The following is a 25,543-nucleotide window of genomic DNA, read 5'->3' as shown; positions in this document are numbered from 1 at the left end:
AGTTTCACTTTACACCATGTTTGATAAATCTCCCCCACTGTCTCCTGGAGATGAATAAGAGATACTACTGAGCATGCTCTGTGACCTGTGAAGAGGTCATTCCACAGGGAGCTGCTCTTGTCTCCTCTTTCTACTGGTGTCACATGTTACTGCAATGCTGTACAGGTCACTTTACAGCAGCCTCCTTTTATCACCACAGACACAACAGGAAGTCTCAGCTTAGCATTAGCCCCAGTGGTGAGAGTGAAAACTGGAAAAAATGGAAAATTTTTAAAATTTCACCAAAAATTCTTTAAAAAATATGTTTAAAGCGAATGTACCACCAGGTACATCACTGTGGGCTTTCTACACGAACAGAGCGGCGCGGGGATGGCGGTGGTACGGGCCTTTCTTTGATTCCCACGGACCAGTACTGGGGGCAGACCCACCGGTCCCAGTATGACGATCTCCAGTCCGTGACCCACCTCCATTGATTCTAATGGAGCTGCATCACAGAAGGGAGGGGGTTTTATCACACTGGGGGGCGGCGGGTCTGCCCCCAGTACCTCATGCACCATGGGAATTAGGCCACCGCCATCCCCACGCTGGTCTGTTCATGTAAAAGTGATGTACCTGTCAGTCATTTTGTGATGGGACCCCCCTTTAAGGCTTCCCCTCTTATGATGTACATATTACTGGATCCATGGCATTATACGCCATCTTACAGCCATTCATGCTGTAGTTTCTGGTTGGCAGCGTGCACAGCGGTCGGCCGGTTGTAGGCAGAGAGGATGTATGTATGACCTGGTCTCTTACCCGGTACCACACGATTTCTCGCATCCTGCCATCGGTCCTGAAGTTGCATTTCAGAGTCACTGCGTCTCCAACCACCACCGGAGGAAGGGGCTCAATGGTGACCGTCAAATAACCTAGAAGAGAAGAGAAGTCAGTCAGTGACCGCCATCTTACACTCTGTACAACAATACCTTGTGTATCTGGGAAAGCTGGGTGCTAGGTAATATGGATGCCAGAACGGATCAATATCCTGTCCTCCCCAAATATATAGGTTATTATTAGAGCTCTATCACCATGGTGACAGCGCCCATACAAGTAACACAGCGGGGGCATCACATCTGCCCCCGGTATGAGGGGCTTCATACACCATGTCTGGTAATAGAGACAGGATTCTATCCAAACACTATTCCGGAAAGATCTCAGGAACATCAGATCCGTAACCAGAAGAGACTGAAGTGATGCGGCCCCGGGCCTCTCACTATTCTACAGAGCACAGGAAGTAGAAAGAAGAAAAGAGAAGAAAACATAAAAAGCTGCAGCCAAACAGGAGAGAAGGCCGAGGAGCGGGATAAGAAACAACGGGACAGCAATGAGATACCCAGAGCGGCAGCACACCCTTATATACTGCTTCTATATCCTACATACATAGATCACTATGCAGCTGAGAAATGATCTCCCAGCATGCCCTAAGAGCCTCACCATCATACAGGTCAGTAATCTCCCAGCATGCCCTCACAGAATCACTCATAGTACAGGCCAGTGATCTCCCAGCATGCCCTAAGAGCTTTACCTATCATACAGGTCAGTGATCTCCCAGCATGCCCTCACAGAATCACTCATAGTACACGTCAGTGATCTCCCAGCATGCCCTAAGAGCTTCACCTATCATAAAGGTCAGTAATCTCCCAGCATGCCCTGACAGCATCACTCATTGTACAGGTCAGTGATCTCCCAGCATGCCCTAAAAGCCTCACCTATCATACAGGGCATTGATCTCCCAGCATTCCCTAAGAACCTCACTTATGATACAGTTCAGTGATCTCCCAGCATGCCCTGACAGCATCACTCATGGTACAGGTCAGTGATCTCCCAGCATGCCCTGACAGCATCACTCATGGTACAGGTCAGTGATCTCCCAGCATGCCCTAAGAGCCTCACCATCATACAGGTCAGTGATCTCCCAGCATGCCCTAAGAGCCTCACCATCATACAGGTCAGTGATCTCCCAGCATGCCCTAAGAGCCTCACCATCATACAGGTCAGTGATCTCCCAGCATGCCCTAAGAGCCTCACTTATGGTACAGTTCAGTGATCTCCCAGCATGACTTGAGACTTGCTGGGAGTGGTAGTTCTGCAGCAGGTGCCTGAAGATAAAGTATCCAGCACAGAATAGGACCTGGTATTGATCACTCAGCATACGGCTGGGTCCACACCCCACGATGCATCATGTCACATATATACTATGATTACACTATATACATTGTGCAGATCTTGATGCAGCCCCCTGACCTTCTCCCATGACCCCGGCCAGCTCCTGAGGGTGAGCCGGATGGGCCATCAGGTACCTGCGATCCTGGATCTTGTCCCTCCTCTGACACTGCAGGTAACCTCAGCGCTCAATCCTATTGTCTTTGGATTCGCTACATGATTTCATTCTCTGTAGAAAAAGCAATTACCCGTGAAGTGGCCCCCAAACAGCCGGCAAGCACCCCTGCAGGAGCCTCCCCGCAATAACTACACCTGCCAAGAGCTCAGCCGCCCTGACTCAGCAAGTCCTCATCCTGCTGCTACCAGCACTTCTCCACCTGGGGAGGGGGGTCTCTGTCTGGGGGATCCGTACAGCCTCACAAACTTACTGCCTCTGAATGTGAAAGGGTTAATTGGAAAGAGCGCCGCCATCCATTAAACACATTAAAAAGGGGGGGAAATCCTTTAGTTCTCACAAACAAGATTAATTTGCATATCGCAGGTCATATGCAAATCAGTCGCATACAGGATTACGGGATGGCGGTGGCAGCGGCCTCAGGATCGGAGGCTGGAGGAGGAGTAGGGGTGTATAGAGGGCAGCAGGGATCCACAGCCTCACAGGTATGATGGGACCGAAACTGTGGCAATGGGGACAAACTTAAAGGGGAACTCCGTGATTTTTTTTTTCTTTTAAATCAACTGGTGTCAGAAAGTTATATAGATTTCTAATTTACTTCTATTATAAAATCTCCAGTCTTCCAGTACTTATCAGCTGCTGTTTGTCCTGCAGGAAGTGGTGTATTCTCTCCAGTCTGACACAGTGCTCTCTGCTGCCACCTCTGTCCATGTCAGGAACTGTCTAGAGCAGCAGCAAATCCCCATAGAAAACCTCTCCTGCTCTGGACAGTTCCTGACATGGACAGAGGTGGCAGCAGAGAGCACTGTGTCAGACTGGAGAGAATACACCACTTCCTGCAGGACATACAGCAGCTGATAAGTATTGGAAGACTACACATTTTTTAAATGGAGTGAATTACAAATCTATATAACTTTCTGACACCAGTTGATTTGAAAGAGAAAAAAATCACGGGAGTACCCCTTTAAATTGTAGTCTGGCGATGCACAGACTTCAGGCCCAGCCTGATGCATTCATAGTAAGACATAGAAGATGCCATAGATGATAGATATTGCCATAGACGGCGCTAATGCTGCCACATAGTGAGTGCTGGGCTGAAGGAGAACGCCTGTTCCTTCTCTTACTTTAGCGCCATATTTTGCTGGCGTCCACGTGACACCTGAGCCGGACGTTCACCTGAACACATGACGGCCGCTGCTGAACTCCTGACTGTAATTACTTCTAATGAGCCGCACAAAAGAGAGAAAGAAGAAACTTTTCCAGTGGTTCCCTAGAAATAGACGCTGCCTGGAGCAACGCTGCAGGAAGATGAGGAGAGTCAGGAGCCATGACACCGAGGCCGGACAGCCGATCATTAACTGATGAGGAGGGAGGGGGAGCGCCAATCCGGGGCCCGGCTTATAAGAGCCATACCTTACAGTCTAGCTGCTGCACTGTGTGTAAGTCTGTCTGTCCTCCATCTGCACTGTGTGTAAGTCAGTCTGTCCTCCATCTGCGGCTCTGTCTGCACTGTGTGTAAGTCAGTCTGTCCTCCATCTGCTGCTCTGTCTGCACTGTGTGTAAGTCTGTCTGTCCTCCATCTGCGGCTCTGTCTGCACTGTGTGTAAGTCTGTCTGTCCTCCATCTGCTGCTCTGTCTGCACTGTGCGTAAGTCTGTCTGTCCTCCATCTGCGGCTCTGTCTGCACTGTGTGTAAGTCTGTCTGTCCTCCATCTGCGGCGCTGTCTGCACTGTGTGTAAGTCTGTCTGTCCTCCATCTGCGGCTCTGTCTGCACTGTGTGTAAGTCTGTCTGTCCTCCATCTGCTGCTCTGTCTGCACTGTGTGTAAGTCTGTCTGTCCTCCATCTGCTGCTCTGTCTGCACTGTGTGTAAGTCTGTCTGTCCTCCATCTGCGGCGCTGTCTGCACTGTGTGTAAGTCAGTCTGTCCTCCATCTGCGGCTCTGTCTGCACTGTGTGTAAGCCTGTCTGTCCTCCATCTGCGGCTCTGTCTGCACTGTGTGTAAGTCTGTCTGTCCTCCATCTGCACTGTGTGTAAGTCTGTCTGTCCTCCATCTGCTGTTCTGTCTGCACTGTGCGTTAGTCTGTCTGTCCTCCATCTGCGGCTCTGTCTGCACTGTGTGTAAGTCTGTCTGTCCTCCATCTGCGGCTCTGTCTGCACTGTGTGTAAGTCAGTCTGTCCTCCATCTGCGGCTCTGTCTGCACAGTGTGTAATTCTGTCTGTCCTCCATCTGCGGCTCTGTCTGCACTGCTCCTCCTCCTCTCCGCTCAGTGCTACGGCCCCCTTACACCTTCAATAACAGCTGAATGATGATCCGGCCGTTTGTTATCTTTCCCACCCCTCATCCCCCTATACACAGGAATGTTTGGCACAGCCGAGTGCCCCTGCGTTCTCTATGGAGAGGGGAGGGGTAAGCCTCAGCGAGAGCGTTCTGACTGCGGCTCAGACTGACGACCAACTGACACCGCGAGTTCCACGGATACAAGTCTAAGGTGTATGGAGACCTTTAGAGATGGCAGCAGGGAATGGGAGTAGGTTGTACACAGCAGACAGGAGTGTGGAGAGTAGGAAGTGAGAGCATACATAGAGGGAGGACAACAGGCTGGAGATAGGGAGGAGAGCATACATAGAGGGAGGACAACAGGCTGGAGATAGGGAGGAGAGCATACAAGGAGGGCAGCTCACACAGGCTGGAGATAGGGAGGAGAGCATACAAGGAGGGCAGCTCATACAGGCTGGAGATAGGGAGGAGAGCATACATAAAGGGAAGATGACAGGGTGGAGATAGGGAGGAGAGTATACATGGAGGGCAGCTCACACAGGCTGGAGATAGGGAAGAGAGGATACATGGAGGGCAGCTCACATAGGGAGGAGAGCATACATAGAGGGAGGACAACAGACTGGAGATAGGGAGGAGGGCATACATGGAGGGCAGCTCACACAGGCTGGAAATAGGGAGGAGAGTATACATGGAGGGCAGCTCACACAGGCTGGAGATAGGGATGAGAGTATACATGGAGGGCAGCTCACATAGGCTGGAGATAGGGAGGAGAGTATACATGGAGGGCAGAGATAGGGAGGAAAGCATACATGGAGGGCAGCTCACACAGGATGGAGATAGGGAGGAGAGTATACATAAAGGGCAACTTACACAGATTGAAGATACGGAGGAGAGTATACATGAAGGGCAGCTCACACAGGTTGGAGATAGGGAGGAGAGCATACATGGAGGGCAGCTCACACAGGCTGGAGATAGGGAGGAGAGTATACATGGAGGGCATCTCACACAGGCTGGAGATAGGGAGGAGAGTATACATGGAGGGCATCTCACACAGGCTGGAGATAGGGAGGAGAGTATACATGGAGGGCATCTCACACAGGATGGAGATAGGGAGGAGAGCATACATGGAGGGCAGCTCACACAGGATGGAGATAGGGAGGAGAGCATACATGGAGGGCAGCTCACACAGGCTGGAGATAGGGAAGAGAGCATACATGGAGGGCAGCTCACACAGGCTGTATGTTGGGAGGAGAGTATACATGGAGGGCAGCTCACACAGGCTGTATGTTGGGAGGAGAGTATACATGGAGGGCATCTCACACAGGATGGAGATAGGGAGGAGAGCATACATGGAGGGCAGCTCACACAGGATGGAGATAGGGAGGAGAGTATACATAAAGGGCAACTTACACAGATTGAAGATAGGGAGGAGAGTATACATGAAGGGCAGCTCACACAGGCTGGAGATAGGGAGGAGAGCATACATGGAGGGCAGCTCACACAGGCTGGAGATAGGGAGGAGAGCATACATGGAGGGCAGCTCACACAGGCTGGAGATAGGGAGGAGAGCATACATGGAGGGCAACTTACACAGATTGAAGATACGGAGGAGAGTATACATGAAGGGCAGCTCACACTGGTTGGAGATAGGGAGGAGAGCATACATGGAGGGCAGCTCACACAGGATGGAGATAGGGAGGGAGGAGAAAATGCATGGAGGGCAGCTCACACAGGCTGGAGATAGGGAGGAGAGTATACATGGAGGGCAGCTCACACAGGCTGGAGATAGGGAGGAGAGCATACATGGAGGGCAGCTCACACAGGCTGGAGATAGGGAGGAGAGCATACATGGAGGGCAGCTCACACAGGCTGGAGATAGGGAGGAGAGCATACATGGAGGGCAGATCACATAGGTGGCTGATAGGGTGCAAGTGATCCTATAGTTTCAAGGAGGCTGTTAACCAGTTCTTTTTGCATATCGATTTGCAACAATGAAATGAAAAGTCTGTCAAAAAGCTTCACACCCCTCCCTGTTAATGCATTATTTATCCAGATTGTGAATTCCACCATAATATCATTGTACAGTAAATTACAGACATGATATGATGTGTATCCAGGGTCTTTCAAGTGTCTCTGCTACAGGCTGTGGGCTCCTCTCACTCCTGCAGATAGGAATCATCTAGCCAATACCCTGCCAGGACCTTCCTCCTCCATTACTTCTCTATAGAACTACTGTTCCCAGCGTGCTTTAGTGTGAAAGACAAGGCAAGCACTGCCTATTGTTATTACACAGTGTACAGGGCAGGACAATGTATGGGCAGTCACACTGACAGGGACACAAGAGGATGTAAAGCCATCGGCTTATTAGCGGAGGAGGAGACTGGAGATACCAGAGAACATGTTCTCTCTCCAGGATCCCCACTTTTCTAGAAGAGACAGTCTAGTAGTGAGACACTGTTCCTTCTGGAAAAGACACACAACAACAATGACTATAACATCAGCAGTTTATTCAGCTCCACAGACTATCTCTGCCACCAGTCTAGAAGAGACAGCAGTATATTTGACTGTCCCTGTGTGCTGTATCTGTTCTCTAGAAAGGACAGTCTTTCGGACAGTATTAAATCATGCAGCGTGTCAGCGCTCCGTCACTGTTCCAGAAACAACTGCATTAAATCACTCTATTCTACCCAAGAGACAGCATCTAATCAATCTGTCTGTGCACTGTGACCTCCAGAAGAGACAGCTGAGACTGCTTCTACACTATGACCTCACCACAAGAGACAGCTTAGCTGAGACTGCTTCTTCACTATGACCTCACCAGAAAAGACAGCAGAGCTGAGAAGAGACTGTGTCTATACTGTAACCACTATAGAAGAGAAAGCTGAGAAGAGACTGTATCTACATTGTGACCACTCCAGAAGAGAGAGAGCTAAGAAGAGACTGTATCGACACTATGACCTTACCAGAAGAGACAACTGAGCTGAGACTGCTTCTACACTTGGACCTCTCCAGAAGAGACAGCAGAGCCGAGAAGAGACTGTGTCTATACTGTAACCACTCTAGGAGAGAGATTAGAAGAGACTGTATCTACATTGTGACCGCTTCAGAAGAGAGAGCTGAGCTAAGAAGAGACTGTATCTACACTGTGACCTATCCAGAAGAGAGAGCCGAGATCTACACTGTGACCCCTCCAGAAGAGACAGCAGAGCCAAGTCGAGACTATCTACACTGCAGCCTCTCTAGAAGAGACAGCTGAGATGAGAAGAAACTCGGTATATTTGCTCCTATCTAGAAGAGACAGCAGAACGAAGCAGGGACTGTCTCTGTCTGCAGTGTGACAATTCTAGAAGAGACAGGAAAATGGAAAAAAGAGCGCCTCTACATGCAACATAAGCACAATGAGAGAAGATGCTGTCTGGGTGTGCAGTCTCAGCTTTCTCAGCTTCATCTCTCCAGATGTGAATGCATGGAAGTGTATTGGGTCTTTATTCCATTAGCCATCTTGGAAAGGAAACACATCAGACGGTCTCTCAGAGAAGTTTCATGTCTCCAGAAGAAAGAGAGATATATGAGGCTCTCTCAGCGCAGTGTTGTCTCTCTAGGAGAGACAGCAATACATCACTGTTTTCTGCTCTCTAGAAGAGAGGATAATACATCAGACTGTCTCTCAGCACTGTCAACTCTCTACAAGAGACAGTGATACATCAAGACTGTCAAAAGGAGCAGTGTCCTCTCTCCTTAAGAGACAGTAATAAATCCCTGGCGCTCATCTATCATGATCTGTGGCAGAGACGACACCATCAGACTGTCTCTTATCCCCTCTCATGAAGAGACATCCCTCAGATCAGCCGCACCTCGCTAGACGTCAGCCTCTCCTTACTACAGTCTATGGGTTAAAAGAGACAATTCCACATATATCAGTGTCCGTTAGAGAGATGACATTGCACTGAAAGACTGCTATATCAGTCTCTTGCTTCAATATCTTCCTAGCAGAGACCGGTAACAGTCTCTTAGATCATTATCGCCTTTCTAGAAAAGACAGTTCAACATGTAACAGTCTCCTGGATGAGTGTCGAATCTCTCGAAGAGACTGTTCCACCTCTGATTGTCTCCTTTACAGTTGATGTTAATTCTGTGGTCTCTGTTGTCTAATCTAGGGGCGACTGTCTCGGCGTTCCCGGCACGGTAAAATACTGCGCTCTTCCTTAATAGTTTTCCTGACCTGCGCCGGGGGCACACGGTGGGATTAATGGCCGCGTCCGGACCCCCGTTCCCGTCATTAATTCTCCCCGAGATGCTTAATAGCTTCTGCTGTCTCCCCAAGCTCTGACTCCCTGCGCTCTCGTCTTTGCCCCCTCTCAGAAGGAAACGGACCAGACTGGCTTATTTGGGTTATAAAGAACGGCGGCGTGATAGCATCTGAAGGCTGCGTCCGGCGCGGCCGATAGCATCTCGCCTTGTCTCTGACTCATATTTCTCGTCTGTGACTCGTATTTCTCGCTCTGTGGCTCCTTACTGAGTCGTGCAGAGTATACAGATCAGCCGTCTGCTCCCGGAGAACCACCAAAGCCTCAACCACTCTTAAAGGGAAAAGAGAATAAAGGTGACCAACGTCAGGAGGGAACACGAAGAGCGCACAATGAGAGCGGCCACTTACAGCGCGGGTAAATGTGATTACCACAGAGAGGACCGTAAGCATGGCCGCCATGGCCGTCGTCATGATGGACTGGAAATACCAGCAACACAATCCACACCAGAATCAATGGTTGAAACCAACGGGGTACATGAGCCGGACCCCTGCACAGCCACATGGAGACCAATAGCAACTCTAGTTTTCGGATATCGGACCGCACCATTATTAACATAGACTGTGCAAGAATGTTCTCTGTCACAATGTCACAAAGCTGCAAGACAACTTCCTGTTACCAAAGCGCAATGCATCATGGACAACAGTGTCGGCATCTTGCGGCTCCTGATACCCACTGCAGCATCCAGTTGCCGGTATATTCCATTCCGGGTTTGCTGATTCTATGTGGTGCAACTATTACTTTACTTCTGTTTCTGATCCAACCTTAGGCCTCCTAATGACTACACACTACATGACTAACTGTATCATAGCGCTAACCTCTAGGGTCACATGACAGGAAGTGGCTGCATGCAGCTCTGGAGGTGACTGGAGAATATAATGTGATCATCGAAGGAAAAAATCTAAGACTGACGTCTGAAGCTTCAAAACCCAGCACCAGAGAGCAACAGGTAACCTAGAAGAGCGTCCGTTTAAATAAAGAACCAAGAGAGCAACAGGTAACCTAGTAGGGCGTCCGTGTAAATAAAGAACCAAGAGAGCAACAGGTAAACTAGTAGGGCGTCCGTGTAAATAAAGAACCAAGAGAGCAACAGGTAAACTAGTAGGGCGTCCGTGTAAATAAAGAACCAAGAGAGCAACTGGTAACCTAGTAGGGCGTCCGTGTAAATAAAGAACCAAGAGAGCAACAGGTAAACTAGTAGGGCGTCCGTGTAAATAAAGAACCAAGAGAGCAACAGGTAACCTAGTAGGGCGTCTGTGTAAATAAAGAACCAAGAGAGCAACAGGTAACCTAGAAGAGTGTCTGTGTAAATAAAGAACCAAGATATTGACAGGTAACCTAGAAGAGTGTCCGTGTAAATAAAGAACCAAGAGAGCAACAGGTAACCTAGTAGGGCGTCCGTGTAAATAAAGAACCAAGAGATTGACAGGTAACCTAGAAGAGTGTCTGTGTAAATAAAGAACTAAGAGATTGACAGGTAACCTAAAAGAGTGTCCGTGTAAATAAAGATCCAAGAGAGCAATAGGTAACCTAGAAGGGAGTCCATGTAAACCCAGAACCAAGAGAGCGACAGGTAACCTAGAGAAACGTCCGTGTAAACCCAGAACCAGGACTACAAGAGAGCATCATGTAAACCTAGAAGAACATTCGTGTAAGACAAAAAGCCACGTCTGCGCCGCCCGGGGCCACGTTCTGCGACTGATAAATAATGCAACAAAGAGATGGCGGTGCGGAGACTGAGGACGCTGCAGGTAGAAGAGATGATGTAACCAAGACACCGGGACTGCCACAAATCTCCAGAAAACAGCGCCAGATCCTAGAGGGATAATCAATGACCCCCGGACTACTACATCTCACATCCTTCTCTCTACTACAACTCCCCCCATTAGCTCCATATCTCGTAATGATGGTAACAATAGGGAATCTAGTCCTGTGCGCTGTATTATGGTCTCCGCTGGGCACATCAGCCCAAGATCGGATGGGGTGTTAGGACGGCTGATGTGGCTGCACCGATGGCTGCCCCCATTCAGCTGAGGGCCACTGTCTCACCAAGCTCCTCAACCAGGACAGTGGCTGTACGGGGTGCAGGGACATGGCTGTATAATGAAGACCATTGCAGGTTTTCTGGGTTCTGTAAATAGAAGCATGAATGTTCTACCTGAGGAGACCAATATGCATGAAAAAGGTGTCAGCGAGCAGGTAAAGCCGGGGCCAAGGTGACAGGGACTGCTAAAGAGTCCAGTGAACATGGAAGATATGGCCCCATAGCTTTCTGTCTTCTCCCTGGCCTCCCTGAATGCTACTATCTCCTGGGTGGACAGGTAGAGAGTTTGTTCTATTACGATAGTTGCTTGCCGATAGGTTATTCCATTTCATGCCACTACTTCAAGCTCTTTAACTCCTTATTAGAGTGGGTGGTACGACACAGGCAAGAAACCCTCTAAATTCCCTTCCTTGAGGAGCTCCTATTCAAAGCCTCATCTTATTTAGGGCTAGAACTGGATTCTTGTCCCTGGTGTCTCCCCCCCTGAAGTCGAGCTATCCAAACTAACTGTCCTTATAGCAGGTCTCTGCGTGGTCAGAAGAGTTCCCCTGCAGCCGCTTCAGTCCCTTTGAGGTCTGCTGGTCGTCGCCTGCAGAATAATGCCAACGGCCAGAGCTGAAGGCAGACATAGCAGTTTGGAAACATTTCTTGACAACTTACAGTACAATGGTCTTCTGGGCGTTTTCCCTGACGTAATTCTAGTTTGGTCCGTGATAGTCCCCCGGGTGATATGGCCAGGTGCCAGAGATGCAGGTGGTATTAAATAGAAACACTGTATTGTGAATGCTTGCACAGCTCGATTGGCGCGATCTCGGACAAGGGTAGGTATACGCCACCTACAGTCAGAGGGAGGTAACAAGCGGCTCAAGAGACCTGACTGCATTTGAACTAAATAGGTCTCAACGTATTTCTCCATGGGCTCCAAGATTGTGTGAAAAAAGTTCTCTTTTTGTTGGGTGGGGGGTGGAGCTTGGTGTAGGGGTACATGAGCCCCTCTGTGGAAGTCTGTTACATAAGGCCAGCATACCCTTTGGAGAACCTCCCTTTGTTCTGGTGCTACAAGACGGTTAGATAAGGACGGGTTAAGGGGTATTCCACTGAAACATAAAACAAACAAAATCTGTGTATGAACTTTTCTCTCTGTCTCCCCCTCCTCCCCCCTCCCGTCTTAGAGGACTGATGTAAACAAGTCCCTGGCAGGCTGTATCTGCAACACTGTAGCCTATTTCTAATGCTGGGAGGGTTAATCACAGTAAGTTGATCAGGAACATGACCTCAGAATAACCCTCCCAGCATTACAAAGAAGCTACAATGTTGCAGATACAACCTGTCAGGGACTTGTTTACATCAGCTGTCTCAGAAGGGAGGGGGAGGAGAAGGAGACAGAGAGAAAGGTTCACACACATATTTTTGTGTCTTCAGCACAAAGCAGCAGCTGAGAACTGGGGGAAGGAGGCTGAATAGATAATAACAAGTATGGAAGGAATTGTTAGTCTCACCATGGGCAGCAACATATCAATGGTTATGTTTGAGGGGAATACCTCTTTAAGTAATAAAAGGTGTGGCCAAGCACTGCCCAGCAAAATTGGCCCTTGTCTGTGTTTTTTGTTCACGTATACAGGGCCCCTTGGTCAGTTGGTAGGTGTCATGTTATCCTGGCAGTCCACACCACCAGCTTAGATACACCATGCTTAGACCTTCATGTACAGCATTCTCTGCTTGGTTATACATTTGCTGCTCTGCAGAGGTGTCGTCCCAATGTCTCAGCCATTCTCTGCTTTGCATGCATGGAGATTGGAGTCAGCGAGTAAAGGTCACGGGGACCTGCGACAGCTCCGGGGACGTCAGTGGCGTCGTCTTCTTCGTTGGTTTATGTTGCCATTACCGCATTTCATCTGGAGAGGTGACGCTGGGGACCGCTGACCTACTCTGTATTAAGCCCTTGACAGGGACAATCGTGCGGTGTCAGGAAGGTGACGCTTCTCTTCCGCTCTTGTGAAAAACCAGGACACTTAATGCACTAATGGAATTATTTGGGCTTTTTTCTCGAGCTCATTTTCTGACCTTGGAAAGTGCGGGCCTGGGGGGGAGGAGGGGCGGCGGAGGCGCTGCAATCAAACCCAGAGATTTCCCGCCAGAGTGATTAGTATGCGGAGAGGCAGCGTCGCCTTCAGCCGGGAGAGAGACGGCCTGAGAGGTGTCATTTTTCACGCGCTGACACAATCCTCTCCCTCTCTCCCTACAAAAGCCTGATATTTATCGAAGGAAGGGATATACATATACATATATATTTTAGGTGATGGGAGCGAAAGATGCCGGGTCCCTTGAGGGGAAAATAGATCTCATTTGCCACTTCCTTCAAGGAGAGATTTGTGAGGCTCAGAGTTTACTGCCTGTCACTTCCCTCCATGCTAACAAGCAATGTTCTGTGATGGCGTCACCGCTCCGGGGCCCCCGGGAATCTGCTGCATCTCCGTCTGTGACCGCTAACCTAGCACCGGAGCCAGAGAGAGTGCAAGCTCCTAGGACCAAGCCCTGCTGTGACCTAACCAAGAGAACAGAGGAAAGTGCTCTGTATACAACCAAGACACCTGGGATTACTGAGCCAGAGCTGCACTCACTATCCTGCTGGTGGGGTCACTCTGTACATACATTACATTACTGATCCTGAGTTGCATCCTGTATTATACTCCAGAGCTTCACTCAGTATTCTGCTGATGGGGTCACTATGTACATACATTATATTACTGATCCGGAGTGACCTCCTGTATTATACTCCAAAGCTGCAGTCACTATCCTGCTTGTGGGGTCACTGTGTACATACATTACATTACTGATCCTGAGTTACATCTTGTATTATACTCCAGAGCTGCACTCAGTATTCTGCTGATGGGGTCACTGTGTACATATATTACTGATCCTGAGTTACATCCTGTATTATAATCCAGAGCTGTACTCACTATCCTGCTGGTGGGGTCACTGTGTACATACATTACATTACTGATCCTGAATTACATCCTGTATTATACCCCAGAGCTGCACTCACTATTCTGCTGGTGAGGTCACTGTGTACATACATTACATTACTAATCCTGTATTATACTCCAGAGCTGCACTCACTATTCTACTGGTGGGGTCACTGTGTACATACATTACATTACTGATCCTGAGTTACATCCTGTATTATACCCCAGAGCTGCACTCACTATTCTGCTGGTGAGGTCACTGTGTACATACATTACATTACTGATCCTGAGTTACATCCTGTATTATACCCCAGAGCTGCACTTACTATTCTGCTGGTGAGGTCACTGTGTACATACATTACTGATCCTGAGTTACATCCTGTATTATACTCCAGAGCTGCACTCGCTATTCTGCTGATGGGGTCACTGTGTACATACATTACTGATCCTGAGTTACGTCCTGTATTATACCCCAGAGCTGCACTCACTATTCCAAAACCAAGTAAACCAAGTCCATAGGGAAGCAACACATATTGACCCACCTTTAGTAAACTAACACCATGATGCAGAAATACATACTGCTCCACCTGTACTAAACCAACACTGCAGTTTAGCAATACTTCATTACAAGTGACAAACCAAAAGCACAGTGCAGCACAACCCAACATCACAATGCACCAATACATATTGCTCTAACTGCAGTAACTCATCACACTGCACAATTACACACTGCTCCACCTATATAACCCATCACACTAATACACACTGCCCTACCTGTATAATCCAAAACCACAGTGCACTAAAAGATACTGTTCCACCTGTATAACCCAACACTATACAATACATACTGCTCCACCTGTATAACCCATGACACTGTACTAATACCCACTGCTCCACCCGTATAATCCAACACCACAGTGCACCAATAAATACTGTTCCACCTGTATAACCCAACATCCCGCTGCATTTATACATACTGCTCCACCTATAAACCAGCGCCACAGTGCAGTACTCCTGTCTCCATAATGCAACCCTATACTCTCCTGCCAGATTTTACACACAGGCAGATTCAAACACACAACGAGCAGACAGAGATACAAATATAGACAGCAGCACTAGCTCCCTTTCCCTCCTCTGTTACCTGTGGCAGCTACGCCCCTTTCTCCTTCCTCTACGCCCCTTTCTCCTTCCTCTACGCCCCTTTCTCCTTCCTTTACGCCCCTTCTTCAGCAGCTCCCCTGCACCCCTCCTTCTGGGAGACCACGATCATGACAACATCCTTAATGAAAATGTTTAATTTTAAACATTTATAAACCCTACAATGTGATTATCTGTGATTATTCTGTTTAGGGGATGAGCAGCGGATCGGATACTCATTCTCCTCACTGTGTATATGTGTATATGTGTATATATATATATATATATATATATATATATATATATATATATATATATATATATGACTCCACGAGGCTGCAGTGCACAGATCTGTCGGGGTCCTTAGGAGTAGATGAATATCCCGGTGTGTGACGCACAGTGAGCGGCTGCCGAGCTTTATGAAGAGCTGTATCTTTTTTTCTGGGTTTTGGTAAATCAGGCGGCCGGTGCTGTACCTTCTCATACACTGGGCCATGATTCCTTGCTGGTAATTAAACCACGTATGGCGCGCCAACTCCGAGAGGGGATTTATACATTTGTTCCAAGGAGAAGGGAGCTGAACCGCTTCACTCCCAGGACCTGCAAGCCTGGAGATTTATATAGGTCACCAAGCTTACAAGCCGTGGTCGTAACGCCGGCGTCCCGGTATATGCTCCCAGGCGGTCACACCGCAGGATTGTGTCTGATTTATCTGGTAATATCCCACAGCACAACATAAAGGATGAGGAGGATACACAGTATATGTGTGTACGTATGTAATCTCTCTATCTCCTATCTATCTATCTATCTATCTATCTATCTATCTATCTATCTCCTATCTATCTGTCTTCCTATTTATCTATCTATCTATCTCCTATCTATCTGTCTTCCTATCTATCTATCTGTCTTCCTATCTATCTATCTATCTCCTATCTATCTATCTATCTCCTACCTATCTATCTATCTCTCTATCTATCTATCTCCTATCTATCTATCTATCTATCTATCTCCTATCTATCTATCTATCTCCTATCTATCTATCTCTCTATCTATCTCTCTATCTATCTATCTCCTATCTATCTATCTATCTATCTATCTATCTATCTATCTATCTCCTATCTATCTATCTATCTCCTATCTATCTGTCTTCCTATCTATCTATCTATCTCCTATCTATCTATCTATCTCCTATCTATCTATCTATCTATCTCCTATCTATCTATCTATCTATCTATCTCCTATCTATCTATCTATCTGCTATCTATCTCCTATCTATCTATCTCCTATCTATCTATCTATCTATCTATCTCCTATCTATCTATCTCCTATCTATCTATCTATCTATCTATCTCCTATCTATCTATCTATCTATCTCCTATCTATCTATCTATCTATCTATCTATCTATCTATCTATCTCCTATCTATCTATCTATCGTGTTTTCCTGCAAATAAGACAGTGTCTTACATACATTTTTGCTCCCAAAGATGCGCTAGGTCGTATTTTTAAATGAAGACGAATTCACGTCACATAAGGGACAGCACAGGGTATGGCGGCTTCTGGCCACCAGGGAGAGCTCACGACAGCACACTTGTACAGCACAGGAGGGACAGTGTACGGTATGGCGGCTTCCAGCTACCAGGGGGGCTCAACATGGCACACTTGTACAGCACAGTAGGGACAGTGTATGGTATAGCAGCTTCCAGCCACCAGGAGGAGCTCACCACAGCACACTCGTACAACACAGCAGGGACAGCACATGGTATAGCGGCAGGCAACAGGATAACGGCAGACTCTGTGCAGCTCTATATCTGGAAGTAGGGGACAACAGGGATGGCGGTAGGGGAAACAGGGATGGTGGCAATCAATAGGCCTCTTGATGCCTTGTCTGCACAAGTGACGGCCGCAGAAGGAAACACCGGGGTTGGTTGCAGACGACGGTCCTGCATGCAGCTGCTTTGTAATGGATGGTAAAGGTAGGGGACAATGGCGGCGGGCTAAAAAGAATCCCAGCTGCATGTCCTGGTGTTCTGCTCGGCGGCCATGCTTCCAAACAAAACTCTGATTTTCAGGGAGGGCTTAGATTTAGCAATTCAGCAAAGCCTCTACTTATTTTCAGGGAAACAGGGTACATAAACATACACAAATACACACTCCTATAGAATCTACACCATCCAGACACCCAGTGGATACACAGTACACATATATATATTATATATATATATATATACACATCTGTATAGAGTCCTCACCGCCAGGACGCATCCCCCGGGGACACGACAATGCAATCACACTGATACAATTACCTGTGAGTAGTGAAAGGTAACAAAGAGGAGGGAAATCCAATAGTCACCAATCACTACAGTAACATCATCCTCATACAGCGGGCTCCTCCAGCACAAAGGAAGGGGCTGCACATACACTATATAGCAATACAGTGACTGACAAAACGCCCCACTGGGATAGTCAATAATGTGTTTCTGACTCCAGACAATGTAGAAAGTAATAAGTGCAACAAGTTAGATACACGCTCTAGGCGGTGATACACTGTATCCGCAGTGACCCACATGAGGATTTCACGTTTCTCAGCTTTTTGCCGCTGAAGCTTGAACCTTGTTTGTAAATAGAAGCCGAGCGTCAGGCGCCATAAAGTCGCCGTCGCCTCACAGAGCGCGTCGGCTGCGCCAGTAAATCACAGCTTCTTGTGAGAATTAGCTGGAGTTAAATGAGCATCAGCCTCCGGTAGGAGAAGACGTCTCAGAGTGTAATGGAGGATGGTGCTGCGGGGCCTGCAGGACGGACGGGGCCCCCGGGGGCCATCACTGATCGCCTCGCAGGACAAGCAGCAGAATAAATATTTTAGCCCAGTTAAGTGTTGCACAGTATAATTCAATTTGGCAGCAGCCTCATAGATGTGACACTTCAGAGCGGCCGTCGTCCTTTTCGCACGCGGCGCGTTATTACTCCGCTAATTAATAATCCGGCCGCTCGAAGGACAAATGGAGGCAAATCCAAAGGCATTAATATTTAATTGGGAACGAAAGACTCAGCTCCTTCATGCACATAAACATTGGTGTAAGTGAGGCCTCCGAAGAGGCAGAGATCCCCCCCGTAATGACAGGCAACGCTTGTTAGCTATAAATAGCAGAGCCGGGCTAATTAGTCACCGCACAGCAGAGCTGAGCAAGAGAGAGAGCGGACACTGGGATCAGAGACCTCACGTCACCAGCGATACTGTGCCGGGAGATCTTCATCCACGCATCCTCCTGAACACCCGTCACCCGAGGGTTACATACATGATAAAAATCAGACAAATACAGGACATATAGAGGGAAAATAAGTATCTGCCAGCGTCTCTATAAGAAGCTCCTCCTCTTTTGCCCTCATTACCTGGATCACCTGCACCTGTGTCATCCCGTTACCTGTATAATAATCACCTGTCCTCACACTCATCACACTCCAACCTCTCCATCATGGCCAAGACCAAAGAACTGTCTAAGGACACCAGGGACAACACTGTAGACCTGCACAAGGCTGGGATGGGCTACAGGACAATAGGCAGCAGCTTGGTGAAAAGGCGACAACTGTTGGTGCAATTATTAGAAGATGGAAACCTGAAAGTTGTGGAGAAGATGTGTATAGAGGAGGGTCGGCAAACGTCAGACCTCTGCAACTGCAAACAAAGGTTTCTGCACCAAATAGGAACTTCTCTCCTTCTATTGTATCACATCCTTATTACATGGAATAAAATGGTGAATAATTATGTATAAATCCTACAATGTGATTATCCGGAATGTTCTATAGCTTCTGTCTCTCACAGGTGCCGTGTACCTACAATTATAATACACCTTCTGCTGTGCTGCATTGTGGTAGATGGAGTGTTCCTATAACAGGTGTTGTATTGCAATGTGCTCACTTCCTGCTTGTTCGCTATCTTTATAGAACATACTATGGTATATGAACACTCCGCCTACCACAATGCAACTCAGCAAACATTGTTCAGATGTGTTGCATTCCCTGCTCGTTCAGTGTCTTTATAGTGCATTCTCCCACATGCAGCATTGAGGTTGAAGAAATATAACCGTATCTTTATAGAGTTGTAAAGACGTATCCCCAACCCCTAGTTGTTCAGTGTCTTTAAAGCCCATATGCTGCTGTACTGCACTGTGGTAAATAGTGTGTTTATATAACAGGTGTACTACAGGAGTGAGCTGCTTGTTCAGTGTCTTTATAGCTCATATCCTGCTGCACTGCATTGTGGTAGACGGAGTGTTTCTATAACTGGCACTGTACAGGAGTTTGCTCATCTGCTGCTTGTTCAGAGTCTTTACAATACAAGCTCTGCTAGCATTGTAGAGGAATCTTACATTCTGTGCCAGAATACAGCGGATTAGTGATTACAAGTCTGCACAATGCTGACTGCTTCCAGTTGCCCGCTGGGAGAATTATAAATGCAGCTCTGGATGTGACTGGAAAAAAAGTATTTCCAAAAAGTAATCCACGCCCTGTGCATGGTTTGGCAGTTCTCTCCCGTCATGTGCACGGTCTGGCAGTTCTCTCCCGCCATGTGCACGGTCTGGCAGTTCTCTCCCGCCATGTGCATGGTCTGGCAGTTCTCTCCTGTCATGTTCACAGATTTGACAGTTCTCTCCTGTCATGTGCACGGTCTGGCAGTTCTCTCCCGCCATGTGCACGGTCTGGCAGTTCTCTCCTGTCATGTGCATGGTTTGGCAGTTCTCTCCAGTCATGTGCACGGACAGTTCTCTCCAGTCATGTGCACGGACAGTTCTCTCCTGTCATGTGCACGGTCTGGCAGTTCTCTCCTGTCATGTTCACAGATTTGACAGTTCTCTCCTGTCATGTGCACGGTCTGGCAGTTCTCTCCTGACATGTGCACGGTCTGGCAGTTCTCTCCTGTCATGTGCACGGTCTGGCTGTTCTCCCCTGTCATGTTCACAGATTTGGCAGTTCTCCCCTGTCATGTGCACGGTCTGGCAGTTCTCTCCCGCCATGTGCACGGTCTGGCAGTTCTCTCCCGCCATGTGCACGGTCTGGCAGTTCTCTCCTGTCATGTGCATGGTCTGGCAGTTCTCTCCCGCCATGTGCACGGTCTGGCAGTTCTCTCCTGTCATGTGCACGGTCTGGCAGTTCTCTCCTGTCATGTGCACGGTCTGGCAGTTCTCTCCTGTCATGTGCACGGTCTGGCAGTTCTCTCCTGCTCTCCTTACAGCCTGACCACATAACACGGTATATTCTGCATAGAGACGGCTCTTCATTAGGAAGATAAATGAGGAGGACGCATTATCGCTCGCACTAATTACTACATCTGTACCATCGCTTCAGCCGCGCCTGGGAACACATGTCCCTGCACCTCCTTACAGATAGAGCCGCGGTCACATAGTGAGGAGACGCCAATATTAACTGCAGAACAGCCGGATACCGAAACCAGAATCTGAGTGCACAAAATATAACTCCCATCATGCACAGCACAGTAGAAGTTGTAGTTTTGCAGCAGCTGGAAAAGCACAGGCTGGAGATCACTTCTCTAACCTGATGGATGTGGTAGGCCCTGCATAGAAATCCACATAAAAACCAGATGAAATCCCCATCCCACAGACCTCTGAGCTTGCCACAGTTCACACACACTTTTCTTAACCAATGCAAATTTTAAACATCGGCATCAATTCTTGGTGTTTTTCCCCACAGAGGAGGATGATCTGCACCAGAGATGAGCAAATACACAGTAATAACAAGAGAATCACCTGTTATCTCAGCAGCCGGCTTATCATCTTGCTGCCGCTCCGAGTTCCGGGAAAAGCTGGATCCAGTCCTGGGAAACCCCGAGCGGCACGGAGCTAAAAGGCAGCAGGCTTTTGTCAGTATCTGCCTCAAGTTCCATTTAGAGTTTACACATTTTCTTTTTATAAAAAAAAAAAAAAAAGACTGAACTTTACTAACTTAGAATATGTGAACTCCGCCCTATCATGACATCTCTCCTGCTCCCCTGATTCAATGTGCCGACCCCAGCAGGATATGAAGAGGACCCCAACCCTAGCGGGATATGATGAGGACCTTCTCCCACGACCCCAGCTGGATACGATGGGGACCTCAACCCCTGTGGTATATGATAAGGACCCCAACCCCAGCTGGATATAATGAGGACCCCGACCCCAGCGGTATATGGTTAGGTCCCCAACCCCAGCTGGATACAATGAGGACCCCGACCCCAGCGGTATATGGTTAGGTCCCCAACCCCAGCTGAATATAATGAGGACCCCGACCCCAGCTGGATACAATGAGGACCCCGACCCCAGCGGTATATGATCAGGTCCCCAACCCCAGCTGGATACAATGAGGACCCCGACCCCAGCTGGATACGTTGAGGACCCAGACCCCAGCGGGATATGGTCAGGTCCCCAACCCCAGCTGGATACGTTGAGGACCTCAGCGGGATACGATCAGGGCCCGCTCCCCCGGTCCATACTCCGCTCTCCTGACATAATAGGTAATAATGGCGGCAGTATTTTAGGCGTGTGCGCTGTACGCGGTATAGAATTATATGATACAACTGCTTACATTCAGTAATGGAAATGACGGCACTTTTCTCTCTCTGCTCCTAATGATTTTCCTATCTATTCATTAAATGGTAATTACCCGACATGTAACAAGAACGATGTAAAAAATCCATCTCCAATGCTGAATATTTATAAGTGCATCACCTAGCGTGATTTTCTTAAAACGGGAATGTGTAAATCACATCTGCTCTGCCCGCCGCTCCCACCGAGCCGGCGACAAAGAATATCTGCAGACCTGAAAAATAAATGTATGAAGCCCGAACCAAAGCCATTCACTATGTACACCACCAGCCTGGGACACAGCCATAGCGGTAGATGGGCCTCATCCATTGTGCACAGATGCATCGCTTCCTCAGACATGTCAGAAACATGGAGTGCTGGATTATGCATATGCTTTTTTTTTATTTTAATTTTTTATTTACTTACTTAAGGAGCCAAGTTGCCCCTGGTCATTTTTGGGACCCCCTGCCTGGTCCACTGGGGTAACACAAGCTCAATCCTGAATGCTCTGCAACAGCCCAAGCCCTGTCTATTGAGGAAGCTTCAGCTCCAACCGCTCTAAATCCCCTAAAGATGGACGCAGCCCGGACCCCCTAGAAGGTACCTGATCCCCTGTGGAAGCTTCATTCAGGAAACTGAAGACCAAGTCCCTCCTTCTGCAGAGGTCCCTTCCTTGTGCAAGCCTGAGCCCTGCCTCTGAGCAAGCCAGACCAATTGCCCCCCCAAGCACATTTTCTGAGCATTCCCAGGTGTGAAGTATCCCCAGGTGTGTGCCCATGTGTGAAGTATCCCCAGGTGTGTGTGTGCCCAGGTGTGAAGTATCCCCAGGTGTGTGTGTGCCCAGGTATAAAGAATCCCCAGGTGTGTGCCCAGGTGTGAAGTATCAGCAGGTGTGTGCCCAGGTGTGAAGTATCAGCAGGTGTGTACCCAGGTCTGAATTATCAGCAGGTGTGTGCCCAGGTGTGAAGTATCAGCAGGTGTGTACCCAGGTGTGAAGTATCAGCAGGTGTGTACCCAGGTGTGAAGTATCCCCAGGTGTGTGCCCAGGTCTGAAGTATACCCAGGTGTGAAGTATCCACAGGTGTGTGCCCAGGTGTGAAGTATCCCCAGGTGTGAAGTATCAGCAGGTGTGTACCCAGGTGTGAAGTATCCCCAGGTGTGAAGTATCAGCAGGTGTGTACCCAGGTGTGAAATATCAGCAGGTGTGTGCCCAGGTGTGAAGTATCAGCAGGTGTGTACCCAGGTGTGAAGTATCCCCAGGTGTGTACCTAGGTGTGAAGTATCAGCAGGTGTGTACCCAGGTGTGAAGTATCCCCAGGTGTGTACCTAGGTGTGAAGTATCCCCAGGTGTGTGCCCAGGTATGAAGAATCCCCAGGTGTGAATTATCTCCAGGTGTGTGCCCAGGTGTGAAGAATCCCCAGGTGTGTACCCAGATGTGAAGTATCCCCAGGTGTGTGCCCAGGTATGAAGAATCCCCAGGTGTGAATTATCTCCAGGTGTGTGCCCAGGTATGAAGAATCCCCAGGTGTGAATTATCTCCAGGTGTGTGCCCAGGTGTGAAGTATCCCCAGGTGTGAAGGATTTAGGCATTTTTTGTTAAAAGGAGGGATTATTAACAGTGACGTCCTGGTTTTTATGTCAAAAAGTCAGAAATTGTTTGTTTGCCTAACATGATAACATTATCGGCTTTGGTTCCTGGTCAGTGAGAATGTGTGAGGCAGCATGAAGGCTTCACTATCCCGCTGCACCAGTCACACTACATAGACACGGCTGGCGGTGCATACACCACAAACAATAAAGCCCCCCATGGTGTGTACAGCGCCACATCTGTGACTGACTGCCTCCAGGCTAGGGTGTCATCTGATAACACATGGATTACGCCAGGTCACCCGTATCCAAATCTTATATACAACACTACATCTCCTGCGATGCAATGCTGTACAGTAGTGAAACCCAACTGTTGGCGCTCCAGCTGCTGCTATACTACTACTCCCATCACAGGATGAGGATCATTATTATTTAGTCTGTTAGGGGTGATACAGATGACAGAATTATGAGCGCAGCTCCAGAGCGCGACGTGACTCCATATCAATCGGTGCGGGAGGTAAGGAAACGTGTAATGTGAGATTGTCTCTGCATGTAAGGAGTGAGATGATGTTCAATGTTCAGCTTGAGGTGATTTTTCCAGAAACCCCAGCGGTACACGTTTCCCGGGTGATTGAGACCGAGACAATTTTACGTAATCGCTCTGGAGCGTCTTGCAATTAATTTTTCACATGACCGGGGCTGCGAGTAAATTTAGTTTACAGTTCGGAGGAGGAGAGGATTTATTTTATTCCGTAACACATGACGGAAAATAATTAAGGGAAGACTGGAGAAGAAAGGTATCTCCATGTGATTAATAGACGGAACGCGTGTGCAACAGCAATCATCCTCCCCATCACCTGGTAATGTCCTTACTGTACAGGAGCAGTGGGGAGGGATTATCTACCTACTGGGAGTTTATACCTAATGGGGGGGGGGGGATTATCTAGCCACAGGGGGCTTATACCTAATGGTGTGTGTGTGGGGGGGATTATCTATCTCCCGGGGGCTACTACCTATTGGGGGATTATGTTCCCACTTAGGGTGGTATTACACAGGCCGAGCAGCTGATGACGTAGTCCCGATAATACCTGTAAACGAGTGCCAATCTGCTAGATCGTCGCTCGTTTACTGGGCCTATTACACGGCCCGATAATCGTTTAACAAGAGCTGCACGGACATAGTTATCGATGTCCTTGCAGCCCTTGCTAAACTGGCATACATTACCCATCCACATTCCAGGGTTGCTCCTGCCGTCCGCTTCTCCCCGAGTCCCGGCCGATTATCGTTCCGTGTACTAGTACCCTTAGGGCATTTACCTAATTTGAAGGGGGGGGGGGGATTGATTATCTACCTAGTGAGGGCATCAACTTAATAATTCTGTATAAAACTGAAACCTTGAGAAAACCCTGGCAGGCGACAGAGCATACACAATTACATTGACAGCTCCATCGCCCTGCACAGACAGAGTTACATTAAAGTATTAGAACATTTCTGACCTATCAGCTGTAGAATGGGGATATGAAGCCGCAGGTTATTCCCCACCCTCAGATATTGACAGCTCCTCAGCACTGACCCCGCCCACACCAGCTCCTCGGCACTGACCCCGCCCATATCAGCTCCTCGGCACTGAACCCGCCCACACCAGCTCCTCGGCACTGACCCCGCCCATACCAGCTCCTCAGCACTGACCCCGCCCGCACCAGCTCCTTAGAACTGACCCCGCCCCCACTAGCTCCTCAGAACTGACCCCGCCCCCACCAGCTCCTCAGCACTGACCCTGCCCACACCAGCTCCTCAGCACTGACCCCGCCCCCACCAGCTCCTCAGTACTGACCCTGCCCACACCAGCTCCTCAGCACTGACCCCGCCCACATCAGCTCCTCAGCACTGACCCTGCCCACACCAGCTCCATCCCTGTCACATATAAGCAGTGCCTGGCAGCAGCTGATCTCCATCCCTGTCACCTATAGGCGGTGCCTGGCAGCAGCTAATCTCCATCCCTGTCACCTATAGGCGGTGCCTGGCAGCAGCTAATCTCCATCCCTGTCACCTATAGGTGGTGACTGGCAACGGCTGATCTCCTTCCCTGTCACATACAGCGGAGCTGGCAGCTCGATCATGTCTATAGCTGTCACCACAGATCACATATACAAAACGAGGCCACGGACGCACAGTAATGGAATCCCTTCTAGACGACTCGTATGGAGACGACCACAGAGGGGGAGTGGGAAAAAAAACCTTAAAAACAGAAATATTCGTCAAAACCTAATG

At 48.5% G+C, this 25,543-nt stretch overlaps 1 protein-coding gene across 4 annotated transcripts in view; it reads right to left on the bottom strand.

The window, feature by feature from the left end:
• Positions 1-25,543, bottom strand: part of IGSF21 (immunoglobin superfamily member 21) — a 426,683-nt gene that overhangs the window by 321,255 nt on the left and 79,885 nt on the right. For all 4 annotated transcript variants that reach the window (XM_069947004.1, XM_069947001.1, XM_069947003.1 and 1 more), the window contains one exon: positions 796-908. In XM_069947004.1, coding sequence (XP_069803105.1) covers positions 796-908 — 113 coding nt within the window. The remainder of the gene's footprint in view (positions 1-795; positions 909-25,543) is intronic.

Source organism: Dendropsophus ebraccatus, chromosome 12 (genome assembly GCF_027789765.1).
Source record: "Dendropsophus ebraccatus isolate aDenEbr1 chromosome 12, aDenEbr1.pat, whole genome shotgun sequence".
Classification (NCBI taxonomy): domain Eukaryota; kingdom Metazoa; phylum Chordata; class Amphibia; order Anura; family Hylidae; genus Dendropsophus; species Dendropsophus ebraccatus.
The sequence above is the reverse complement of the archived record's forward strand: the minus strand, read 5'-3'. Positions and strand labels throughout refer to the sequence as shown.